The 21,372-nt window shown below is 33.9% G+C and overlaps 3 protein-coding genes across 5 annotated transcripts in view; 2 read left to right on the plus strand and 1 right to left on the minus strand.

Moving 5' to 3' along the window:
* LOC115450910 (stearoyl-CoA desaturase 5) overlaps positions 1-12,213 on the plus strand; it is a 48,376-nt gene extending 36,163 nt beyond the window's left edge. For all 3 annotated transcript variants that reach the window (XM_037442147.1, XM_030179075.2, XM_030179076.1), the window contains 6 exons: positions 2,473-2,585; positions 4,741-4,903; positions 6,050-6,223; positions 6,525-6,710; positions 9,074-9,234; positions 10,851-12,213. In XM_037442147.1, the coding sequence (XP_037298044.1) occupies positions 2,473-2,585; positions 4,741-4,903; positions 6,050-6,223; positions 6,525-6,710; positions 9,074-9,234; positions 10,851-11,062 (1,009 nt within the window). In that variant the 3' untranslated portion in view covers positions 11,063-12,213. The remainder of the gene's footprint in view (positions 1-2,472; positions 2,586-4,740; positions 4,904-6,049; positions 6,224-6,524; positions 6,711-9,073; positions 9,235-10,850) is intronic.
* Positions 12,214-13,332: 1,119 nt separating this feature from the next.
* Positions 13,333-15,675, minus strand: LOC115450907. The gene is made up of 2 exons (XM_037442577.1): positions 15,101-15,675; positions 13,333-14,219 (listed from the first exon to the last, which is right to left on the minus strand). Exons 1-2 carry the CDS (start codon positions 15,522-15,524, stop codon positions 13,720-13,722), a joined length of 924 nt encoding a protein of 307 aa, XP_037298474.1. The 5' UTR covers positions 15,525-15,675; the 3' UTR covers positions 13,333-13,719.
* Positions 15,676-17,819: 2,144 nt separating this feature from the next.
* Positions 17,820-20,852, plus strand: LOC115450913 (protein apnoia). Its single transcript, XM_030179079.2, has 3 exons — positions 17,820-17,987; positions 18,672-18,844; positions 20,234-20,852. Exons 1-3 carry the CDS (start codon positions 17,888-17,890, stop codon positions 20,390-20,392), a joined length of 432 nt encoding a protein of 143 aa, XP_030034939.1. The 5' UTR covers positions 17,820-17,887; the 3' UTR covers positions 20,393-20,852.
* The last annotated feature ends 520 nt before the right edge of the window (positions 20,853-21,372 follow it).

Genomic DNA, 21,372 nt, shown 5'->3' on the forward strand with positions numbered 1-21,372 from the left:
CAGTATTAATTTTTTCGGGGTAAGATGAAGCTCTTCCGAAGCAGTTGAAATATATTACGGTAACGTAATTTCTCTATCCTGATTATTATCTACCATCCAATATTTAGCGAAGATGTAAAGTGTTTTTTTTTAACGGCTGATTAGTGTTGCCCAAATTCAGTCTTGGTCTTGCAGTCTTGGTCTTGTTCTTGCGTTTTTGCAAGACCAAGACCAAGAACAAGACCGCGTATTTTTAGCAAGACCAAGACCAAGACTGACCGTGCAAGACTTGAGCAAGAACAAGACATAGCCTGCAAGACTCTTGCGTCTTGCAGCTAGGACTTAGCGCTATTTCACTGAGTAGTTAGGTGTAACAGTTCGGTGTATAGGTAGGTACGCTTAGGAATTCTATGAGACGCAAAAACTGTATCAAAGAATATGAAAAACTGGACCTATGCGCATTACGACTAATACCATAAACATAGCGAATAAAAAATATCTATTAAAATCAAACTGAGTGCATGCATAGCTATGTTTTAACCATCGGCACTTTGATAATGCGGCATCAAAGGTTTTGTACTTACTTCTCAAAGAAATTTGCCGCTTTTCGGAAGTACATGGTTATGATACACGCGCCGGCGGCTTCTTTTGAAATCTAAAACAATCGTTGCCGCCACGCCGAAATCATAACATTTGACACTATTTGATTGCCGCCATAGGGCGTAGGTATACTCATGCAAAATAATTTCGAATTTTAAGAGTACCTACAGGTGTTCCAAAGAATAAATAAGTTTCAGAGTGCTTAGAATGAAAATGAATACATTATACTGATCACGCAAGTAGTATTATGATTGGGATAAAATGGTAAGGATAGCCCGACTAGAAATTTAAAAGTGCGACCAATGGGGCCCCTCTTGGGCTTGCCTCTTGGGGCCCACTTTGGGATGTCACGCAAAGCCCTCTGGGCCCCCATTGGGAAATCCCAAATGGGCCCCCATTGGGAAATCCCAAATGGGGCCCAATTAGAAATCCCCATCAGATCCCAATCTAAATTTATAAAAAAATCTAAAATTTCAAAAATCAAAAATAATTTTGAATTACGGACTCTGATGGTACTATGACTTTATATTTCGATTAGAAAGTGAACTATTGGTTGAATGCATCCTTGTCGTCAGTTGGGCTCGAACTCGGGTCCTCTTGATCATCAGTCGTTCACGTTACCACTGGTCCAAGCGGGAATATTACATTCGTCGCTTTATTTGATGTACATCGAATCAACTAGATGATATTACTAATATTGCGGTTAAATGTTTAATATTTGTTTCTGATTTTTCGTTTATCTTAGTTAGATTTATTCAAGCGGAACTATTAACAATAATTTACTATTTCAACGTTGGGATTTCCCACTTAAATCCCACTCAAGCCCCAATTAGGAAATGTTAACAATAATTTTTCATTTTTACTTTGGGATTTCCCACTTTGGCCCCACTCGGGTCCCAATTGGGAAATATTAATAATAATTTTTCATTTTTACTTTGGGATACAATGATAAATCGTAAAACTCTTTTATTAAATTTCTTATAAGTTGAAGGTTCAATCTCTTTCTAGACAGATAAGTATTGTTCTTTAAAATACAGTCAAGTTATTGTAATTAATTTGTTTTTTTACATGTTTTAGCAAATGTAAGCTTATAAATCATAAATGTTTATTAAGAAACAGTTACTTCCATGGAAAACGACATATAGGTCAGTTGATTTTTCGAATTTCTTATCAAATCTTCAGTTATTTATTAATCTGCTTGATCTTTACTATGGCTATGTTAATTCAAGCTCACAATGTTCCAATTCTAATACGTTTTTCTAAGATTTAAAGTAAACTTTAATAAATAGTAATAGACTAATAGGTAATTGCAAGACTTGCAAGACTCTTGCTGCAAGACCAAGACCAAGACCAAGACTGGGAGCGCAAGACCAAGACCAAGACCAAGATCAGGTGTATTGGCGCAAGACCAAGACCAAGACTGGCTAAGTCTCGTCTTGTTCTTGCATTTGGGCAACACTACGGCTGATCCTGCAGTCAACACCGGGAGGAACCTGCGAACGGTATACTGGTTCCTCCCGGCTTAACGACTGCAGGGGCCACGAGGAAAGTGGGAGGGAAGAATTGGGAGAGGAGTGTGGGGGAAGGAAGAGGAAGTATTAGGATGGGCGGAGAAGAAAAGGAGGTGAAATGTTCAACGAGTCCCTGTTGATCTTGCAAACATGAGGGTGTAGGCATCACTTTTTGTGTGCCTAAGGCCGCGATAAATGTCCCCCCGTGCATGGGCGTGCATTCGGTGTGGAGACCGAGCGAGAATTGCCTGGGGGGGGGGGGGTGTAAAGTGTGTGAACAAGAGCTTATGTGTTTTTATTTACATACCAACTTAATGTTAATGTGTTCCCAAGTAGAGGGTCAAACTTGCGAGGCTTAAGGGAATTGTACATATGTTTACAGATGGCAAGTGGTGTGGAGAAACGTGTTCGCTTTTATTTATTTGCACATCGCCGCATTTTACGGCATCTTCCTTATGGTCACCGGCAAAGCCAAGTTATGGACCGCGTTATTTGGTAAGTTTATCTTCTATACTTATAATAAATCTGTAGAGAGGTCAATTCTGTACATGAAATATATTTCCAAAATAACTATCAGGGGGTGATTAGGGATCGATACTGATGCCAAAAATGCAATTAGTAAAATATTTGTCTGTCTGTCTGTATAACCGTTATAGAAACAAAAACTACTCGACAGATTTTAACCAAACTTGGTACAATTATTTTTCATACTCCTGAGCTGGTTATAGTATACTTTTCATCTCGCTACAATTAATAGGAGCAGAGCAGTGAAGGGAAATGTTGGGAAAACGGGAGAAGTTACTCCATTTTTAAGCTTCCGTCGCGTGTGCAACCTTAATGGTTAAAAGTTGCTTCGATTTCACCAGGATCCCATCATCAGACCCTGACCAGACAATCGGACCACCTGCATACCACCATACATTAAAAAAACATTCCGACAAATTGAGCACCTCCTCCATTTTTGAAGTCCGAAATCCACGCGGGCGAAGCTGCGAGCGGAAGCTAGTTAATCATAAATGTATTACAGTATGGCTTAAAATCTAAATAACTGGTGATAACTAATATTTGTGCGAGTTTTTGATACGTAAAAGTACAGTCCCATAGCTCGAAAACATGGCGAGAGGGTCGCTCTCTCACTTCATGGCGACTGCGTCTCCGCCTGAATGAGTTATTACTATGGTTTTTAAAATACTAAACCACTATTAAAACAATGATCTATCTATGTTAGCATGGTCATTCATTATTTTGGGGACGGTTTCGGTCAGCCGTGGTATATCTTTGAATGTATTTTCAAATCAGTCATTTCTCAGTTAATCAATTCAATTTATGTGGGAAATATATGGTAGAGTTAGAAAAGCTTACTGCATATCTTATTTCCATCTGTAAAAAAAAACAACTTAAAGTAGGTGTTGACTAAACTTTATTTAGGACTTTACTTCATGTTTTTAAAGAATCAAAACTAGATTTTATATTATGGAATAGCTGGCAGCCCCTCCGTCATAGTGTATTTACTTGTACGCTATATAAATTAGTTACTTGATAAATTTCGCAAAAGTATTTTACCAAATACACAAGTTTATTTTAGAATCCTAACTTTTTGCTTCAATATTTGTAAAATAATAGAAAAACAGTTTTTATTCCAATGAACAAAAGTATCGTGCGAAAGCAGTTAGTTACGTGACATTTTGAGCTTTGACGTCATATTTTAACGTCAAAACAAAAGTTACAACGACAATTAAACCACAATCTGACGTAAATGGTAAAATATGACGTCCTATGGGGCTCAATCATGGCCGTTCGCGTTACAGTACTTATAATAAACAGATAAAACGTAGCAATATTATTTTTCAAAAATAAAATATTTGTAATCTTTAATAATTCTACAAATAGTGTAATTAATATTTGGGAATAAGTTTATTATATACAGATCTATTCATATTTTTTATACAAATAGGCATTTACAATAATTACACTACAATAAAAATAAAAAGGAAACAACTTAGAATAAATAATACGTTAACATTTTCTTAAAAGAATAATTGTGAATTGATGATTAGCTGTTATGTTTGGAGATTTTCAGGAACTCACACAAACCGAGTCTTTTTCCCAATACTTATTATTTCCGCAAAATTTTGATGTAAATATGTATGTTTAATAGCCAAAGAAACTACTTCAGATAATTTACTTTTCTGTTTTCCTATATACTACTAATATGATAAAAATAAAACAAAAGGAAAAGGTAGTTGTTATTTAATAAAATGTGGTAAATATTTACTGCCGCGGTGGTGTAGTGGTATTTTACGATTACGACGTCGTACGACTGCAGTGCTGAGGTCATGGGTTCGATAGCTAGGTCGGGCAAAGTGATATTGGGATTTTCAACTCAGTAATAGCCCGGAGTCCGGAATTTGTGCCCGATATGACGATAGGCTCGTCCTCTATGACATCATTGGACGGAATACTCACCACAGAGAGTGGGGCCACCAGTTGCACCTCTGTCGACACTTTCGGGAATAAAAGGCGTGAGTGTGAGTGTGTGGTAAATATACTTCGGACATACCACAAACATATTCGTACAAAAATCAACCTGTTGGTTTTAATTTATTTATTTAAAAAAAGACTCTTAAATAACATATTAATTTTATTACAGGATTGCTTTTCGCCTTATTGTCAGCAATGGGCGTGACGGCAGGCGCGCATCGACTTTGGGCGCACAGGGCGTATAAAGCCAAGTGGCCACTTCGACTGTTCCTAGCTATCATGCAGACGATGGCCTTCCAAAACCATATCTACGAATGGGTTCGCGATCACAGGTAACATAAAATATTGTTATTGTTCTTGCTGCGACGATCTATACTAATTATAATGCAGACATTTTTGTGTGAGATTTCAAACAAACAATTTCCGAAATTACCTGGGTATCGCTTCTAATGTGTTTTTTTTTTAATTAATATGATTTTAAATTTATTCACGAGTACTAAAGGCTAGATTTTAACCTCCAGCACTTTTATTCCGGAAGACGGTGACTGTCATCAAGGTAACGAGCAAATTTATGAAATGCTAGTACTGTTGTAACCAGGTTTATATGAATGGTGCAGTATGAAAAGTTATTATTATTCTAGGTATATTAATTGTTTTTTGTTAGTTTTGTTTAATATTCTATACTTAGTACATAAAAATATTGAATACGTTAGAGATGGTAGTTATTTACAAACAAATACATATCACGCGTTTATCGTCTGAAGGCAGATGTATAACCAGGGCATCCACCTCCAGCCATGTGTTCAGTTCCATAATGTCATAGAAGACTGAATGTGACCCCATCGCTATAGGTACTAGGTACCAGGCACAAATTCCAAACTGCGAGCTGATACTGAGCAGAAGAAGTTAATATTACTTTGCCCCACCCGGGATTCGAGCACGAGACCTTAGAGCGGTGTCGTGCCTCATGAAATATAATTACGCCGCCGAGGCATTCAATTATATTGTTAAACTTAAAAACAAAATTCAGTATATTTATTACGTAATTTCTTATTAGTGACTTTACAGATAAATAAGTTACTACTACAGCCTTAATACATTATGTATTACTCGTAGTTAATTTAAACTTATCAGTCCACTGGTTTTAATAACTAATATAGTATTATTACATATTTTTTTGTGATAAACTGTATTCTGAGTAATATCGGAAAGTTGTGAACATGTTGCAAAATTGTTTGCAAAGTAGAACTTTAACGCATCAGCAAACTTTCTTTTAACTTATTAACTTGAAGAACTTCTTTGTAATTTATCAACTTGTTCGTTACTCAAAAGATTTCCAAGAATTATTCCTTTCTTAAGTAAGTTGCTTTATAATATATTAGGTATTTAACTAACTTAGCTTGCGATCCAACTCTAAATTTACTGACTCATTTCCCTTAATATAATTCTATTAAAATGTTACTAATATTTTCTTTCAGGGTGCATCATAAATTCACAGAAACTGATGCAGATCCTCATAACGCAAAACGAGGTTTCTTCTTTTCTCACATTGGCTGGTTGATGGTGAGAAAACACAAGGATGTCTTCGAGAAAGGCGCTTCAGTTGATATGTCAGACCTAGAGAAAGATCCTATTGTTATGTTCCAGAAAAAGTAAGTTCCTACGATTATTATAAATCTTTAAAACGAGTTCCATGATGGATATTCTTATAATTTATTGTTCCAATTTTATGAGGTAAATAATATTGTATAAATGAGAGTAAATGCTTTACAAAAATGAATAACCGTTGTTATAAATGAATCGTCTCTGCGATAATTTATGTTTTAAACGTTACGCCTAACACCACAAACATAATTGTTAGTTATTAAAAAAGAATAAAATATGTATTTGAACAACATATTATATCACTGCGCTAGAATGAATAGATAACAGATTTAGAATTTTTGTTTTCAGGACCTATTTAGTAGTGATGCCGCTCTTATGCTTCGTCCTGCCCGCATATATACCTGTTTATTTCTGGGGCGAGTCTGCGTGGAATTCTTGGTACATCGCTTCAATATTAAGATACACCATAAGCCTCCACTTCACTTGGCTGGTGAACTCCGCCGCACATATATGGGGCAACAAGCCTTATGATAAGTAAGTTTTTTGAACTCTCCCGTACAAGAAACTCGCTAATTACATAAATTAACAAATTTTATTTTGTACTAGTCGAACATTTCAAAGCGCAACTGTTGTTCCTGTTCTTGATGCCTCTAGCTGTACTGTACAAGTCTAAAAACTTTGGAAAATATCAACAAAAATTCAAATTCAAATTGTTTATAAAAGAAGAAGGACTTAAAAATAAACAAAAATAAGTATATCACATGAATAATTTTAAATACTAAAATTGTTCATATGATATACTTCCCAAACTAGGTGAGGCGTGTATTTTGGATAAATCAAAATTATTTATTTGCCTAATTAAATAAGTATAAACAAAGCATAAAATATAAATTAACCAAACAGACAGATCATCACAGCAACAGTTTTAGGTAATTGAAAAGGGCATGATAGACTTAGTAACTATTTATGGTAAAAATATATTATGAAACCTTACATGAATTCTTCCTGGGAAATCATTTAAAGTGGAATTTTATGGCCGTTGTTCTTATGTTTGAAAAGGTGGGCTAAAATTTGTTACGAGTATCGTATGACCATATATTATGGCAGACCCCTCATGGACATACTTTAGTTCAGAAATCATTTAAACGTATATAAGTACCAACCATTAAATACAACTGTTAAAAACAATATTTTTTATAATACAGCAAACAAGACGCAAATCTGCAATTCATCAAATGTATAGTGAAAGTTTTTAAAGATTTTGTTACTTGACCCGGATTCGCTTCAATAATTAGTACGAGTCAGCTTTTGCACACAATTGTACTTTATAGTATGTTAGATTGCACTAAATATATGTGCAATAATAATAATATAATAATATCAGCCCTGTATTATATACTTGCCCACTGCTGAGCACGGGCTTCCTCTACTACTGGAGGGGTTAGACCTTAGTCCACCACGCTGGCCTAGTGCGGATTGGTAGACTTCACACACCTTCGAAATTCCTATACAGAACTTCTAGGATATGCACAGGTTTCCTCACGATGTTTTCCTTCACCGTTAGAGCGAACGATAAATTCACAAAGAATACACATATGATTTAAGAAAAGTCAGAGGTGTGTGCCCTTGGGATTTGAACCTGCGGACATTCGTCTTGGCAGTCCGTTCCACATCCAACTAGGCTATCGCCGCTTATATGTGCAATACTACTAATAAAATAAAAATAGATTTAAACAGGAGTTACATGACCATTTGACTGCCGAGTGCAACTACCGCGCTGAGGTCCTAAGTTCGAATCCCGGGTCGAGCCAAATAATTGTGACTGGGTTCATCCATCTTAGAAATTACTCAGTCCCAGCTCGGAGTCGGGAAGTTAGCGGTGGAATACTCCCGTGCCTGGGTAAGCACGTAAAGCCGTTGGTCCTGCGCCTGATCTCTCTTCGGTCATGTCGGACTGCCGTCTCACCGGACTGTGAGAGTGTAGGAACCGAGAGGGCACCTGTGTATTGCGCACACACTTGTGCACTAAAATATGTCCTGCGTACTTGGCTGATCACCATTGAGATTGGCCGATGTGGCCTAAATTTGGCTAGGAGGGATTCATTCATTCACGTCACCATAACAGAAACACGAAGACAACAATAATAATAACCACTGTAATAAGATTATTAATGTAATTAATAAAAGTTCTTAAATAAAGTTAGTTCTCAACTACTCGTCGACTTGGCAAGTAGTCCACGGGCTTTGTAATTGCTTTTTAAAAGCATTTTCGCGTGTACCCGAACATAATTGCGGATAAAATTTAAAATATTTTTTAAGAATTCCATATTCGGTTATCGTATATTCCGACGATTTTTTTCTAACGAAAATGTTTGTGATGCTCTGATTAAATTAGTGAATAAGCCATATTATGTAACTTGATTATCATCATTTAATTTATAAAACTAAATAAAGCGACGAGCAAGCCGCTCGTCTGATGATAAACGTCACGGCAGTTAATAATATTGGCGTTTGTTTTTGCTGTGCATATGTGTCTGAAACGTTCGATAGAAGGAAATTGTCGCGTTAGTTAAAAATGCTTATTAATGCAGGTCATAGCCGGGCGTTGCCCCCTTGCGAATTGTTAGAAATGTTTGTTGTGCAGAAAAGTTGTATCAGCACAAATTGTTGGTAACCAAGTTCAATGTACAAAACCGTACATAATAACTTGACAAATACGTAGTTGGTACAGTAATTCATTCTATGATAAAGTAACAGTAGAGTCCTGCGTGGATAAAAAAAAATACAATATTCTAACTATAAAGAGCTCTTTAAAAAGCAACTCTTGTTTTCCGTACGCCTACCGGTATTGACTAAAAGAGAATCGTAAACATAAAACAGACACATTGCTATTACAGGAACATAGGCGCAACTGATAACAAGATGGTAGCGATCTTCGCTGTCGGCGAAGGCTGGCACAACTACCACCACGTGTTCCCCTGGGATTATAAAGCGGCAGAACTTGGAAACTATAGCACCAATATATCCACTGCGCTCATTGATTTTGCTGCGAAATATGGTAAGACAGAAAACGAACTTCTTTATTTTCTATATTTTCGACATAGGCATACATACCTTGATTAAAATCCTTTCGTACGTAAAAATATGTATCAGTTAAATATAAATCTGATGTAATACAAAAGACCACTAAAACTAAAAAATAATTTAACATACCAGGAATAGACTGGTTACCAAGTTTCAATTCATCTTTGACGCCATTGTTTTGAAATTAATGTTACATGTTAATTGCATATAAAAACATGGAAAGAACGCAATAGCCACCCTTATCATATTATATTAAATTAGCTTTTGTCCGCGACACCGCCTGCGTGAAAAAGGTTTTTCGGGATTAATATTTTCCTGGGAAAAAATAGCCCATAACACTCAAATGTATTGTAGCTTCTTATTCGTGAAAAAAATTCAAAATCGGTTCAGACAAACCTCCTGCAGTCACAAACTCACAAGTTTTTCGTCTTTATTATAGTAGGATATATCTATGTCTCTTTCTATCTATCTAGATAGTTACATAATTAATTGGTTAATATTAAAAGAATGCATAGTATATTAGAACCAGGCAACCGCCTGGGGCCACGCGCAATATGGGGCCTCGCATGGTAACTTAGCTGAGAAATTTTGTTTTACGTCACGACCCTGATAACCAACAAATTATGTTACCTAGAGAATAGTTGAAATCGGGGTTTTTTTTACTCCTGCCCAGGGCCTCACGCTGGCGTGACGGCCTTAGCCGTCACGCTGTTCATAATAATTATAAATATTAATATAATTACTTACTTTATTTACGATTTACATATATTTCCATGATACCGCATACCGCTTAAAATTTATAATAAGTATGTAAAGTTTACATTTTTAAATATTAGTTCATATTTCACTGGACATTTAATTGAGCGTTTGAAATTAAATATTTTAATCAACCTACATGGTTTTCTTGTTAATATTATAATATAAATATGCAATTCAAATTGAAATATAATAAGATAGCTGACAAGTTTTTTAAAATAAATAAATAAAATACATCTATAATAAGTGTATATATGTATATCATGAAGAAGCATTTTCAAAATCTACATAATAATATTATTTAATATTTAAGTTTATTATTTAACATTATATTTTATTTTGTTATTTAAGTTGAAAGCTTTATTGGAATTAAATTATAATAAACTGTGACGTCAACAAGTGTCACCGGCTATAACGCTGCGCGTGTGAGAAAGAGATAGAGCGAAAACATCACAACGCCCCTTTTGCTCACAAAACTATTTGAAATATGAATAAGTACTTTGTTTTAGAATTTTTATAGATTGCAAAAAAAATCTTTTTCTATTATTTTCTGTTACATATAAAATAAAGTGCAAAATGAAATATATATGAAATTACCCGATTTACTATAAAATCTTGATGTTAGCTTATTTTAGTAAAATAAAACTGTGAGCTAAGTCGGTCCACTAAAATACAATTCATATCAGCTATCTGTATGTATTTAATTCCTCGCAGGTTTTGTTTCGTATTTCCCGAGGTTTCTGTATTATTATAAACCTTATTGATATTCGTGAATTAAATAAAATTACTCATGAATATTTATAATAATAATAAAAAAAAAACTCTACATTGCAGGATTGGCGTATGACTTGAAAACAGTATCTGCTGACATGATTAGGAAACGAATCGCGAGGACCGGAGACGGCAGTCACCCGTGGTCGAAACAAGCATTGGAAACAGATGAAGATCATCATCATCCAGAAAATCCTGTCTGGGGATGGGACGATAAAGATATGACAGACGATGACAAAAAATTTGCTCAAATCGTCCACCAAAAAGAAGAATAGTCTAAACTTATAATTGTGTTAATTACAAGTTATTTTCACTGCCTACAGTGTAGGCTCTTATGATGTTTATTTAATGTAAGGTTTACCACAGAAAATTGCACAGGAGGATAATGCTACTAATTCTATCGATATTGTGTCTAGATTTATAATATCATGGAGATGATTAGCTAATTACATATTCACTGCTGAATAGGCTTGTATGGGATTAGGCAGATAGATGCAAAATTTCATTCAGGGAGATTTATGGCGGAAAAGAGTAAAACAAAGCTTGTAATTTATAAGACAAATTTTAAAAGGCGGTGCTAAAAATTGTCTAATTTGCGCGATTTTAATTTAAGAACTTAACTTTAATTCGAATTGGAATTTGTTGTCCAATACGTTGTAGAAAAATATAATTCGTCTGATGTTTTGATATCACAAAAGTCATATCCATCACTTAAAATTGTTATTGGAAAGATATCTCAAGTACAGTGCCAGTGGTGTTTATTTATGTATGTCTATTACGTATGTTGGTCTTTTCTAAAATGTGTCTTGATAATCTACATTTATAAAAATGAATCCGTATTTCCTTTGGTCACGCCATCACGCATGAACGGCTGGACCGTTAGCACAATTTTTTTTGTTGTGTTTACTATTGTCAGGAGAAAGTTCTTATGAAAGAAAGAAATCAAAAAATTGCGCCGAAAATTATAAAATTTGAGAAAACTTAACGACAATATTAATTTTACATAACTGTTAGAGGTTTGAAATAACTGTCAGCGATCGACAGAATACGCGCGTGTATACATAGTTAAGACAGGACAACGTCTGTCGGGTCAGCTCTCAGGGTCAGCTAGTTGTAAATAGATTATAAAAGTTTTACAAAAGCAATAAGCATCTTCATTACACTTTAGCAGTCAGTGAAGTGTTTAATAAATATATTGATGTGATTGTAATGCTCGAATTTGTCGTTTCCTATGACTGATTAAAAAATAAAGAGAATTTAATTTTACATTATTTCATATTTAATTTTGGGGCTTACGCATAGGTTTAAGGGCTTATTTAAGTTTTCGGTGATAATAAAAAAAACTGTGATGAGGGTCACAAATAGAGTGAAAGACGTTTATGTATTGTAATAAGTGAACGAAAATAAACTAAAAAAACATGATAAATTGCTTTTTTATTTACTAACTAGATGATCCCGTGAACTTCGTATCTTTTAAAATGTTAGTGTGACTACAAACTATCATGAATGAGAAATTTTGTGAAAATGTATGGATGTTTGTTAGAAGTATACGTAGAAACAGTTGGAACGGATTTGGATGAAATTTGCAACATGGAACAAAATGTCTGAGATCAACAATTTTGCTCTAGTGACGATTACTTGTATTAACAATAAGGAAAGAGTGATATTAGAAGAAGAATTTGAACCTCTTAGCCTGCAGTACTTGGACTGCAGACTATAGTTAAAGAGTTTCGATTGCTAGCTCGAGCAAAATTCATCGTATACGGTCATATACGTAATATAATCATTACACAAATACATTAGGCGACCAATACAAAAATCGCATTGTAATCTATGCCCTCAAATAAATTATAATAAAATTAGTACTATCTATATTTACTATCTAATACGATAACTGTCAAATTAAATTTACTTGAAACTTGTGAAAACCTTAGTTTAAATACCCTCGAAATCAGATAACTAACAGAAATTCAATAAGTATAAATGTATGGATTATACAAAGAACATTTAAATTAAATAAAAGTTAATTTAAATCAGATATTTTAATTACTTACAAAGATGCAATTAAAATAATTTAGCGATATCGGGTAATCTAAATCTTATTCAGGTGCAACTTATGAAAGCCTTTTAATTATATTCACGAAGAAAGTACGAATATTGTGAGATGTTCAAAATATTTCTATTTACAGAATATTAATTTGTTTTCTTGATTCCAAGGTTTATATCGTAATATAAATTGAATAAAGTTAACTCAATAAAATGTATGATGTTCTATCACATTTATCTGGTAAGATAATATACCTTTCATTAATCGTATAGCAATTGCTGTATAAAATGCGTAAAACAAAATATAAGTGCTTAAGGGTATAGCTTAAGGTCCATTTTTCATACATTTTGTTTCACCTTTAATCTGGATAACTAAACAAGTATTGACAAGTAAAGAATTTAAATTCACGTCTAGTTAGTGATTAGTTCTCGCAGTTGAAAGAAAAACGTAAAAATAATTAATATGCATGGATATTTCGGCCTTTAAAATTTCGTCGTATTAAATTTACCCAGTTACCCAGATTAAAGGTGAAACAAAATATATGAAAAATGGACCTTAAGCTATAACCTTAATATTTATTTCGTTATTTACTTATAGCCTAAAGTATTTTCAAAGTATGAGGTTCCACAGTATAATTACTATGTATATCTATTATTTCATTAAAATATTTGAAATGTAATATACTTTGGCTACAGAAAATAACTTTATTATTATTAAAATATTTTTTTTTCTCTTATAAGGTCTTACATACAATTTAAATTTATACAGTAAATACACATCATTGCCGTAGAGCATCATACTATCAAACATTAAGCAAAAGACTAGCACAACTAATAAATAGGTAATTAATACTTTGGCAAGTTTTTACGCCGAATGATGTCATTGTCACCCAATTTTTTGTTCTACTTTGTGCTCTATTACCTTATAATATTTATTTCCACTGTATTTGTTTATCCAATTAGGATTTATAGGCACCTCTTCAATGGTCTCAACATTCTCATCAATAGAATATTCATTATTTTCATGGCGTTCATCTTTATGAGATTTCGCGTATGCTATATCATATTGTACATTCGTAGGGTGCCCTTCCGTGAAATGTAAAGGTGCATGCTTTTCATTTTTATACCCAGCATTAACATATAAAACCTTATGCTCATATTTATCGTTAAAAGCGTTGTTTCTGAGGAGTGTAAACACGGCGCCTGTAAGGGCCATGTTGTTTAGCATGCCCGCTCCGATCGTCATCATTTTCAAAGCTGGCAAGATGAACGGCAATACAGCGGACATTAGAAGGCCGGGTAGTACTAAGAAAGGCACGATTTTGTAGAACATCTTTGTGAACTTTTTCTTGCTGCCTCGACCTGCTTCGATCTCTTTATCCGCATCTGTAAAGAAAAGAATAGCCTATTAAAATAAAGCCAAAGAGATTAACCTTGCTTAAGGATATTTTATATTTATAGTTAGGACTGGGTTATAGTATAATTATATGCTTAAGACCTGTAATAATATTACAAAAAACGACTATTCTCCCAATCTTAATAATAATGCAGAATTAGCTTTAATACTTTTTATAAACCTACTAGCTGACCCGACAGACGTCTTGTCTTAAATATGTATGCACCTGAGGTATGCACGCGCGCATTCTGTCGATCACTGACAGTTATTTCCTCAGAACTTCAAACCACTGACAGTTACTTATGTAAAATTAATTTTGTCATTAAGTTTTCTTAATTTTAATAATTTTCCGCGCAATTTTTTAATATATATATTCACGCATTAACATTGATGCATCATGAACAGCATATATCCATAGGTACCTACAGGTGCACAATAAATATATTAATAACAGTGAGAAACTTTGCAATTTGCATACAATACCTACTTACACGGTCTGATTACTTCACAAGTATGCTGAGTTAAGATTAAAATAAAACCATACAATTGTCAGCATTAATATAACATGGAAGTAAATACATAAGAAAAATTATGGATGTGCCAATTTGCATGCATTTGCAGCTACACGGTACGTAAAGTTTGTTAAAAATTACACTCAAATACAAAATATGAATTATGTAGAGTCCTTATTACAACGAAGTTGACGGCATTTCATCAATAATTTCTTTAATGTTAAATAAAATAATGATTAACTAGATCATTAGCTTGAATTAACACACAACTTATACATTTAAATAATACTATATAAATAATACTGCCATACATATATTATTAATAAGTGATAAGTAAATATCATAAATACTTTACTCACTTTGTAGCATATCAACGTTAAGAGTCCCATTTCCTTTAGATTCCAATTTAAACAGGTACCCTGGCACTGACAGTTGCAACGAGCGCTTTTGCAACAATCTTTCTGCTCCATCACACAATTGGGAATATAACTGTTCATCGGAAACATTACCGTATTGTTTCCAGGAAAACTTGTCTATATCTGCAATCAAATTGAACTGGGCATTTCGCTTTTGCGTCAGAGTTTCCAGAGCGCGATGCGCACGCCATGCGCTAAATGCATTAAGACATTTTATCGGTCCAAGTTGTTGCGCACAGCTAAAGATCTGTTGAACATGGTGATTGCCACCAATTATGGAGTTTATAAAGCGTGGCAATAAAGGAGGTTGTAGTGCGTGCAAGTGGCACGCGCACGCGAGTGTGAGAATGGCGGCGAGCACGCGCATTGCTGGCGATGGACTGAGCTGGCGGCGAGCCCCTCACCACTCGCCATCGCCACAGTAGGGACATTGACTTTGTAACTTGGAGCGAAAGCGAATTGATTTTGAGTTACCCAAACAACAATAATATTATAATATTGGCCACACACATTATGGTAAATTTATCAAATATAAGTACTTATTTTCATTTGATTTGTTTATTTGAAATCAGACAATAAAAATATTAATGTATTATAAGATGTTTTGTTCGACTTCTGGATAGGAAATTAGTTTTTTAAATGTCCAATGACGCTCTCTAAGTTTTTATCAGAAAAGAAGAACCGAGCACAGCAGTAGGACCTATGCTACTTGTACTTCCAATATAATATTATCTATGTGAAAGTCATTATCTGTGATCATTGCTCACCGCGCAGAAGAAAGTTGGATACTGGTTTAGAACTTATAAAAATAAATAACTATAGTCCCGCCATTAAAACCATTGGCTTAAACTTTAAAGCAATACAGGATGAAGAACCGCTGATTAAAGCCATCTTTGTTCTAGGAATGGATGCCAGTTACACGACTAAAAAAGAAATAGGCCCGTTAGATTAACCTACCTACAATTCATAGTAAAATGTACTTGCAAGTAATAATACCAAGTGAACATAATAATTATGTTACCCGTCGCTATCCTTGTCGATAACATCGGACGTTTGCGGGAAATATTGGGCTTTGCTGGCGGTCTAGCTGAATAGAAGCCATGTCACGTTATTATTATCCCGCTATTATTTTTGGTCGCACATAGCCAATAATTGTATGCTGACGGCGTCACTAATTATTACGAATCGATAATGTTATGAATATAATGATTAATATGCAAAAAAGGGTATTTCATTATTTCATAATTATTATGTGAATAACTTTCGGTGTTATTTAATATTTATTACAAATGTAAATATTACATAAAATATTTACTATTTATTACGAATTTAGGTGGGTGGTTTATTTTATCAATCGACGTTAAGCCTCAGTACGGCGAGGTTAGCGTAACTAGAATTTGTATTCGTCACCGTAACCCTGGATTAGCGTAACTCAAAATCTTTGTATGTGTTACACGTACACTGAAAGTAAGATTGTTAAAAAAATAGTTTAACATCGTCTGCAAGTCCAAAACAATTTACTCTATCAAAGTTTATTCTTACCTGAAACGTTTTATTAAAAGCAAGTTATTGTTAACAACCACAAGAAATTAAATAATAAATAATGCTAATCGACTTTCATTAAAGTGTTTTTCTGGCTACAATCCAAAAAGAAACAGGAAAAATATATATCAAGCCTATATAGTTATGTAAGAATGTGAAAAGATTTAAAGAAATCGATCTAGACTATGTTTCATATTCTAGGTCCACACCAAACACGGTGTTGTCATGACAATGTTTTTCGGCATTCCGTGTTGACAGGAAATGGCCCATATTGCCAAACAAAGTGTATCATTAGCATACGCGCGGTCACGGACACGGCGCACGCGCCTCGGCTCTACAACAATTTGATCGAGTTTCTCCACGTCATACGTGCCGCAACTGTTAATAAGCCGATTAATGATATACGATACACACGCAAATCATAATTTCACTAATTACTCTCACATGACTCGAAGCAATTATATATCTGAAAGCAAAACTAAATAAATGGACATCACGACGTGTCCGCTGAAGATTTATCGTCGAATCACATGTTGAACGCAAGTTTTCTTCTATATAATTGCGTGTATTTGTAATGTATTCTTATGTGAATCAATATATATATATATATATACGTACGTTATAATTACAAAACATGTATACTTAAAATTAATTGTAATACTACACGTGATTGGTTTTTAAAAGTATATACTAGAGTAACGTTAAGCAACTGCAATTTATAATCGAATAAATTAGCTTTACATATTATTGTAATATTATCAAAGAAAAAAAACCATTACATTGCGAATTGTTAATGCTTTCTGTATTGAATTATATGATGATACGTTACATGGAATACAGAGATACCGACTATATCCAAAATCCATCTACACCAGCCCGTCACGACATAGTACATCATATCACTTTCGACTAATTTGCGTCGATAGCGATCAATTACTGTCCACCGGGAATCATAAGCACATTATTCCGTTAATGATTCTTTCTATACAGTCCTTTAGCGGACTCTGGTATCGAGGACGAACATTTCTACCAATCGGTCACGTTGTCCTGCACTTTCTTTTTGTCGCGACTTTTTGGTCCCGCCGACTATTGTCTTCGGATGACACTTTATATCCTGGCAGGCGAGCAAAGAACCCATCAGTCATTACCAAGCAGGCATCAGCAAATCATCGGCAGCACAACGAAAAAATGTGTAACAAATTCACAGTGTTAAGTTTGGCCTATGTGGTCGTTTTTCTCACGGTTGTGAAGTGTGATGATCAAGTCAGTTTTGGCGATTTGAGCAAAGGTATAGTAGATCTAAGATTTATATGTGTTAGATAAATCAAAATCTTTAGTGGAAAGGACAGTAAAAAATACTAGGACCGTAAATTAACATAATTTTAACACTCCCTATACAACCTTGATTAATTAAAAATCTTACAAAATTCTGCTCTCAAGGCTTGTAACAAAGAAAAACTGAGCTGCGTTCAAAACTACGTGTGCCAGAGCTGCAAATCTATAAGTTCTAGGCTGGCTTTGCCTCCTCGTCTGACTGTCAGGATTGCTCTGAGCTAAAACTTCTGTAAAAAGGCATCGTATTTTTTACTCAACATACTTGAGAGCCTGTCAATTGATTTTAATTTTAACAATAAATAAATTCTTCAATTTCTGTTACTTAGCGAAATTTGTAAACATATGAAATAAAGATTTATTAATTGTCCCTTAATGAGCATAATATTGGCTTTTAATTTGAGTAATTTGTGATGATCTATCCATAATTAATTATGAATGCCTTTAAAACTTAAAATAACTTATATTGAATACCGTAAATATTAAAAAAGTGTTAGTACTATTATTTTTCAACAAGATTTAAACATTATCCTGGAATACTATATAACTAAACCATTCTAATTGTATTTGTGAATATTTTTGTGCATATTATACATGTAAGAATGTATGTATAATAAATATATTATCAAAATGTTTTCAGAGACGGACGTCGGCCGTACGTTCGGTCACAATGCGCTCAAACGCCTGTCCTTCATTTTCCTACCGGTGATGTTCACCCTGGGCGTCATATCGACGCTGCTCATGGCCCTGGCTGTGATATCCGTCAAGAACCTGGCTATTGGAGTGGTTCTCTTGATCGTCGCAGTCAGTCAGGTAACTATAACCAAAACTATTGATTGAACCTAAAGGAATAAAACCAAAAATAATCCTGAATAATACAGCAAATTGATGGTGATTTGTTAAAATTTCTATTTCCATTTGACTGAGGTCAGGTGGTAATCAATAAATGTGGAAAAGAACTTTAATTTGTAGGATTATAACATTAATTTACGTCGTTATTTAACACACACAATAGTTACTTAGCTAAAAGTACTTAATTGGATTACTCAAATACACATCACGCCTTTATCTCCGAAGTGGTAGACAGAGTTCCAACTAAAACACCCAATTTTCACCAAGTGTGAGTATTTCATCCCATGATGTGATAGGGGGCAAGCTTATCACATAATAATTGAATTAATTCTTAGAGAAATCAGTCATTCTATAAGTCCATGCTACACGACTGTTTAGTATGGAGTTTTTTTTAGTTTAACCTCATTGAATTAATTTCTATGAAAGCTTAGCTTGCAAATGATGACAACGTCTGATAATCGAGCTAAAAGATGTTCACAGAACATAAAGCACAATACGTACTACCCCAACATAGAGTACAGATTTTTTATGCAGAAATACCAAATTTCGACACATTTAACCTCTTACATAACTTTCTTTAAAACAACGATCTCTACCAGCACATAAAATCTGTTAAAGTGACTGAAATATGTTTAAAATGGTAATTGCAAGTAAAAATCGACTTGGTTATGCTATTCCGTATAATTCCACGTAAAATATGTATCCATTATGGAGCCGACACTAGCAGGCAGTTAAAATATGCTAATTCACACATAACTCATCCAGCTTACTCAGATGTACATATAGCCAACGGTTACTTTCTAACTTATTTAGTTGTCATATAAATATGCATGTATATTTAATAATTAGTCTTTATGTAAAGAGAAAGTTAATACTTTTTATGCACTTGAAAGCACATGGTACTTGAATTAAACTGCATTTCCGTAGCTCTAAGTTACCTTTCTAAGTAATACCTTGAAATTAAATATACTCCGCTTAAAACCCGGAACTTAAACGATTCGATCATCAATCATTCCGTTATTATATATCCTTACATGTAATGTAAATATGATATTGTCCACACAATAACTTACCAATAAATATCTATATGTATATTGACCTATTGGTCTATCTATATATTAGTTGTGATCTGGAGAGTACTTACGTACTTTTTACTTCCAAAATATACCTAGTTATTGTACGAATTTTAATCTAAGAAAAGCATAGAAGAAGCTGAGTGCTGAATCTCATATATAATACCTACGTCATATATTTATCTTCACACTAAGCTGTACCATCTAAGATATAAAATACCAGTAGGTGATTCAAATAAATACCCATATTTTGTATGTCTTTAATTTAATTTTATAGGCTGTCTCACGGTTGTTTGCGGCGACGTCATCTCCTCTAGTGCTGCACCCTCGAACTGATGTGCTGCCTGCTCCAGTTGTGCCTGCTCCCTGGCCAGCCTCTGGACCCCTTCTCTCCCCATGGGCAAGATCTGATAACGAAGCCACCATCTCTGACTAATTTATTATACATTGACTCGAATTTGGCTGCACAGAAGGTTAGATAATGCCAAGCTCAGATTTATAAAAGTTAAACTTTGGCTACCTCAAAGACTAGACATAACAGACATGACAATTGCATTTAATTTGTGTATTAATTTAAGTATTTATTTGACGGGGCTTCAAAGGAAACCCTCACTTCGTCTGCCTCTCGCGAACTTAATATATTTGTGAAAGGTAGACGACGCAAAAATTATTTTAATTATATTTAACGACTTAATAAATTAATATAAAATTACGTTCTTTTATTTATTTTACACAATTTATATTTTTATGACTTGACGATGACCTAGCGTCTTTAGGTCTTCAATTAAACGATACTAAGTTACATATATAATCGTGGGTTAATGTTTCATATATATTAGCATTGCTCTTAAAATTCGTGAGTATTTTAATACAATATCCTAAAACTAGTGTTAACTACAAGATCTCTACTAAATAAGTTGTAACAACGATATATTAAAGATTTTTTTAAAGAAAATGTTTATTAACTTTAAGTTTTTAAATCGCTACTAAACCTTTTCTAATCTCTAAGACTAATTCATTCTGAAATAATTCTTCAATGTTTAACACTAACTCGACATAACCAATGGGCGTCATAACTAATCATGGTTCGTTAAAAGTATCGTAGTCAACATGTTCATTGTAAGTACACAGTAATACCGACAATTTTACACTGAAGGTAGAAAATCGTATTATGCTAATTGAAACGGCATATTATATTATATAGATGCAAAATAATTTTAACAATAAATTAAACCGCCTTCAAAAACCACTCAAAGCCAAAAAAATAATTTCAAATAACAGGTACGTGTATATACTGGATACCAATTTTGGAGTCGGTGCCTAATTAAAATTGCTAGTTAAGTTAGATTTTAATTGCATAGTCCATTTATGAGCTAAATTTCTTTAAAATTAATCAAAAGGAATAGGTATGCGTTT

This window comes from Manduca sexta, chromosome 24 (assembly GCF_014839805.1).
Source record: "Manduca sexta isolate Smith_Timp_Sample1 chromosome 24, JHU_Msex_v1.0, whole genome shotgun sequence".
Classification (NCBI taxonomy): Eukaryota; Metazoa; Arthropoda; class Insecta; order Lepidoptera; family Sphingidae; genus Manduca; species Manduca sexta.

Coding starts and splice junctions, on each gene's coding strand:
- LOC115450913 (XM_030179079.2), top strand. CDS start 17,888: ATGTGTAACAAATTCACAGTGTTAAGTTTGGCCTATGTGGTCGTTTTT. Junction 17,988..18,671: donor TTTTGGCGATTTGAGCAAAG/GTATAGTAGATC, acceptor AAATGTTTTCAG/AGACGGACGTCGGCCGTACG. Junction 18,845..20,233: donor TGATCGTCGCAGTCAGTCAG/GTAACTATAACC, acceptor TTAATTTTATAG/GCTGTCTCACGGTTGTTTGC.
- LOC115450907 (XM_037442577.1), bottom strand. CDS start 15,524: ATGCGCGTGCTCGCCGCCATTCTCACACTCGCGTGCGCGTGCCACTTG. Junction 14,220..15,100: donor TAACGTTGATATGCTACAAA/GTGAGTAAAGTA, acceptor TTTTCTTTACAG/ATGCGGATAAAGAGATCGAA.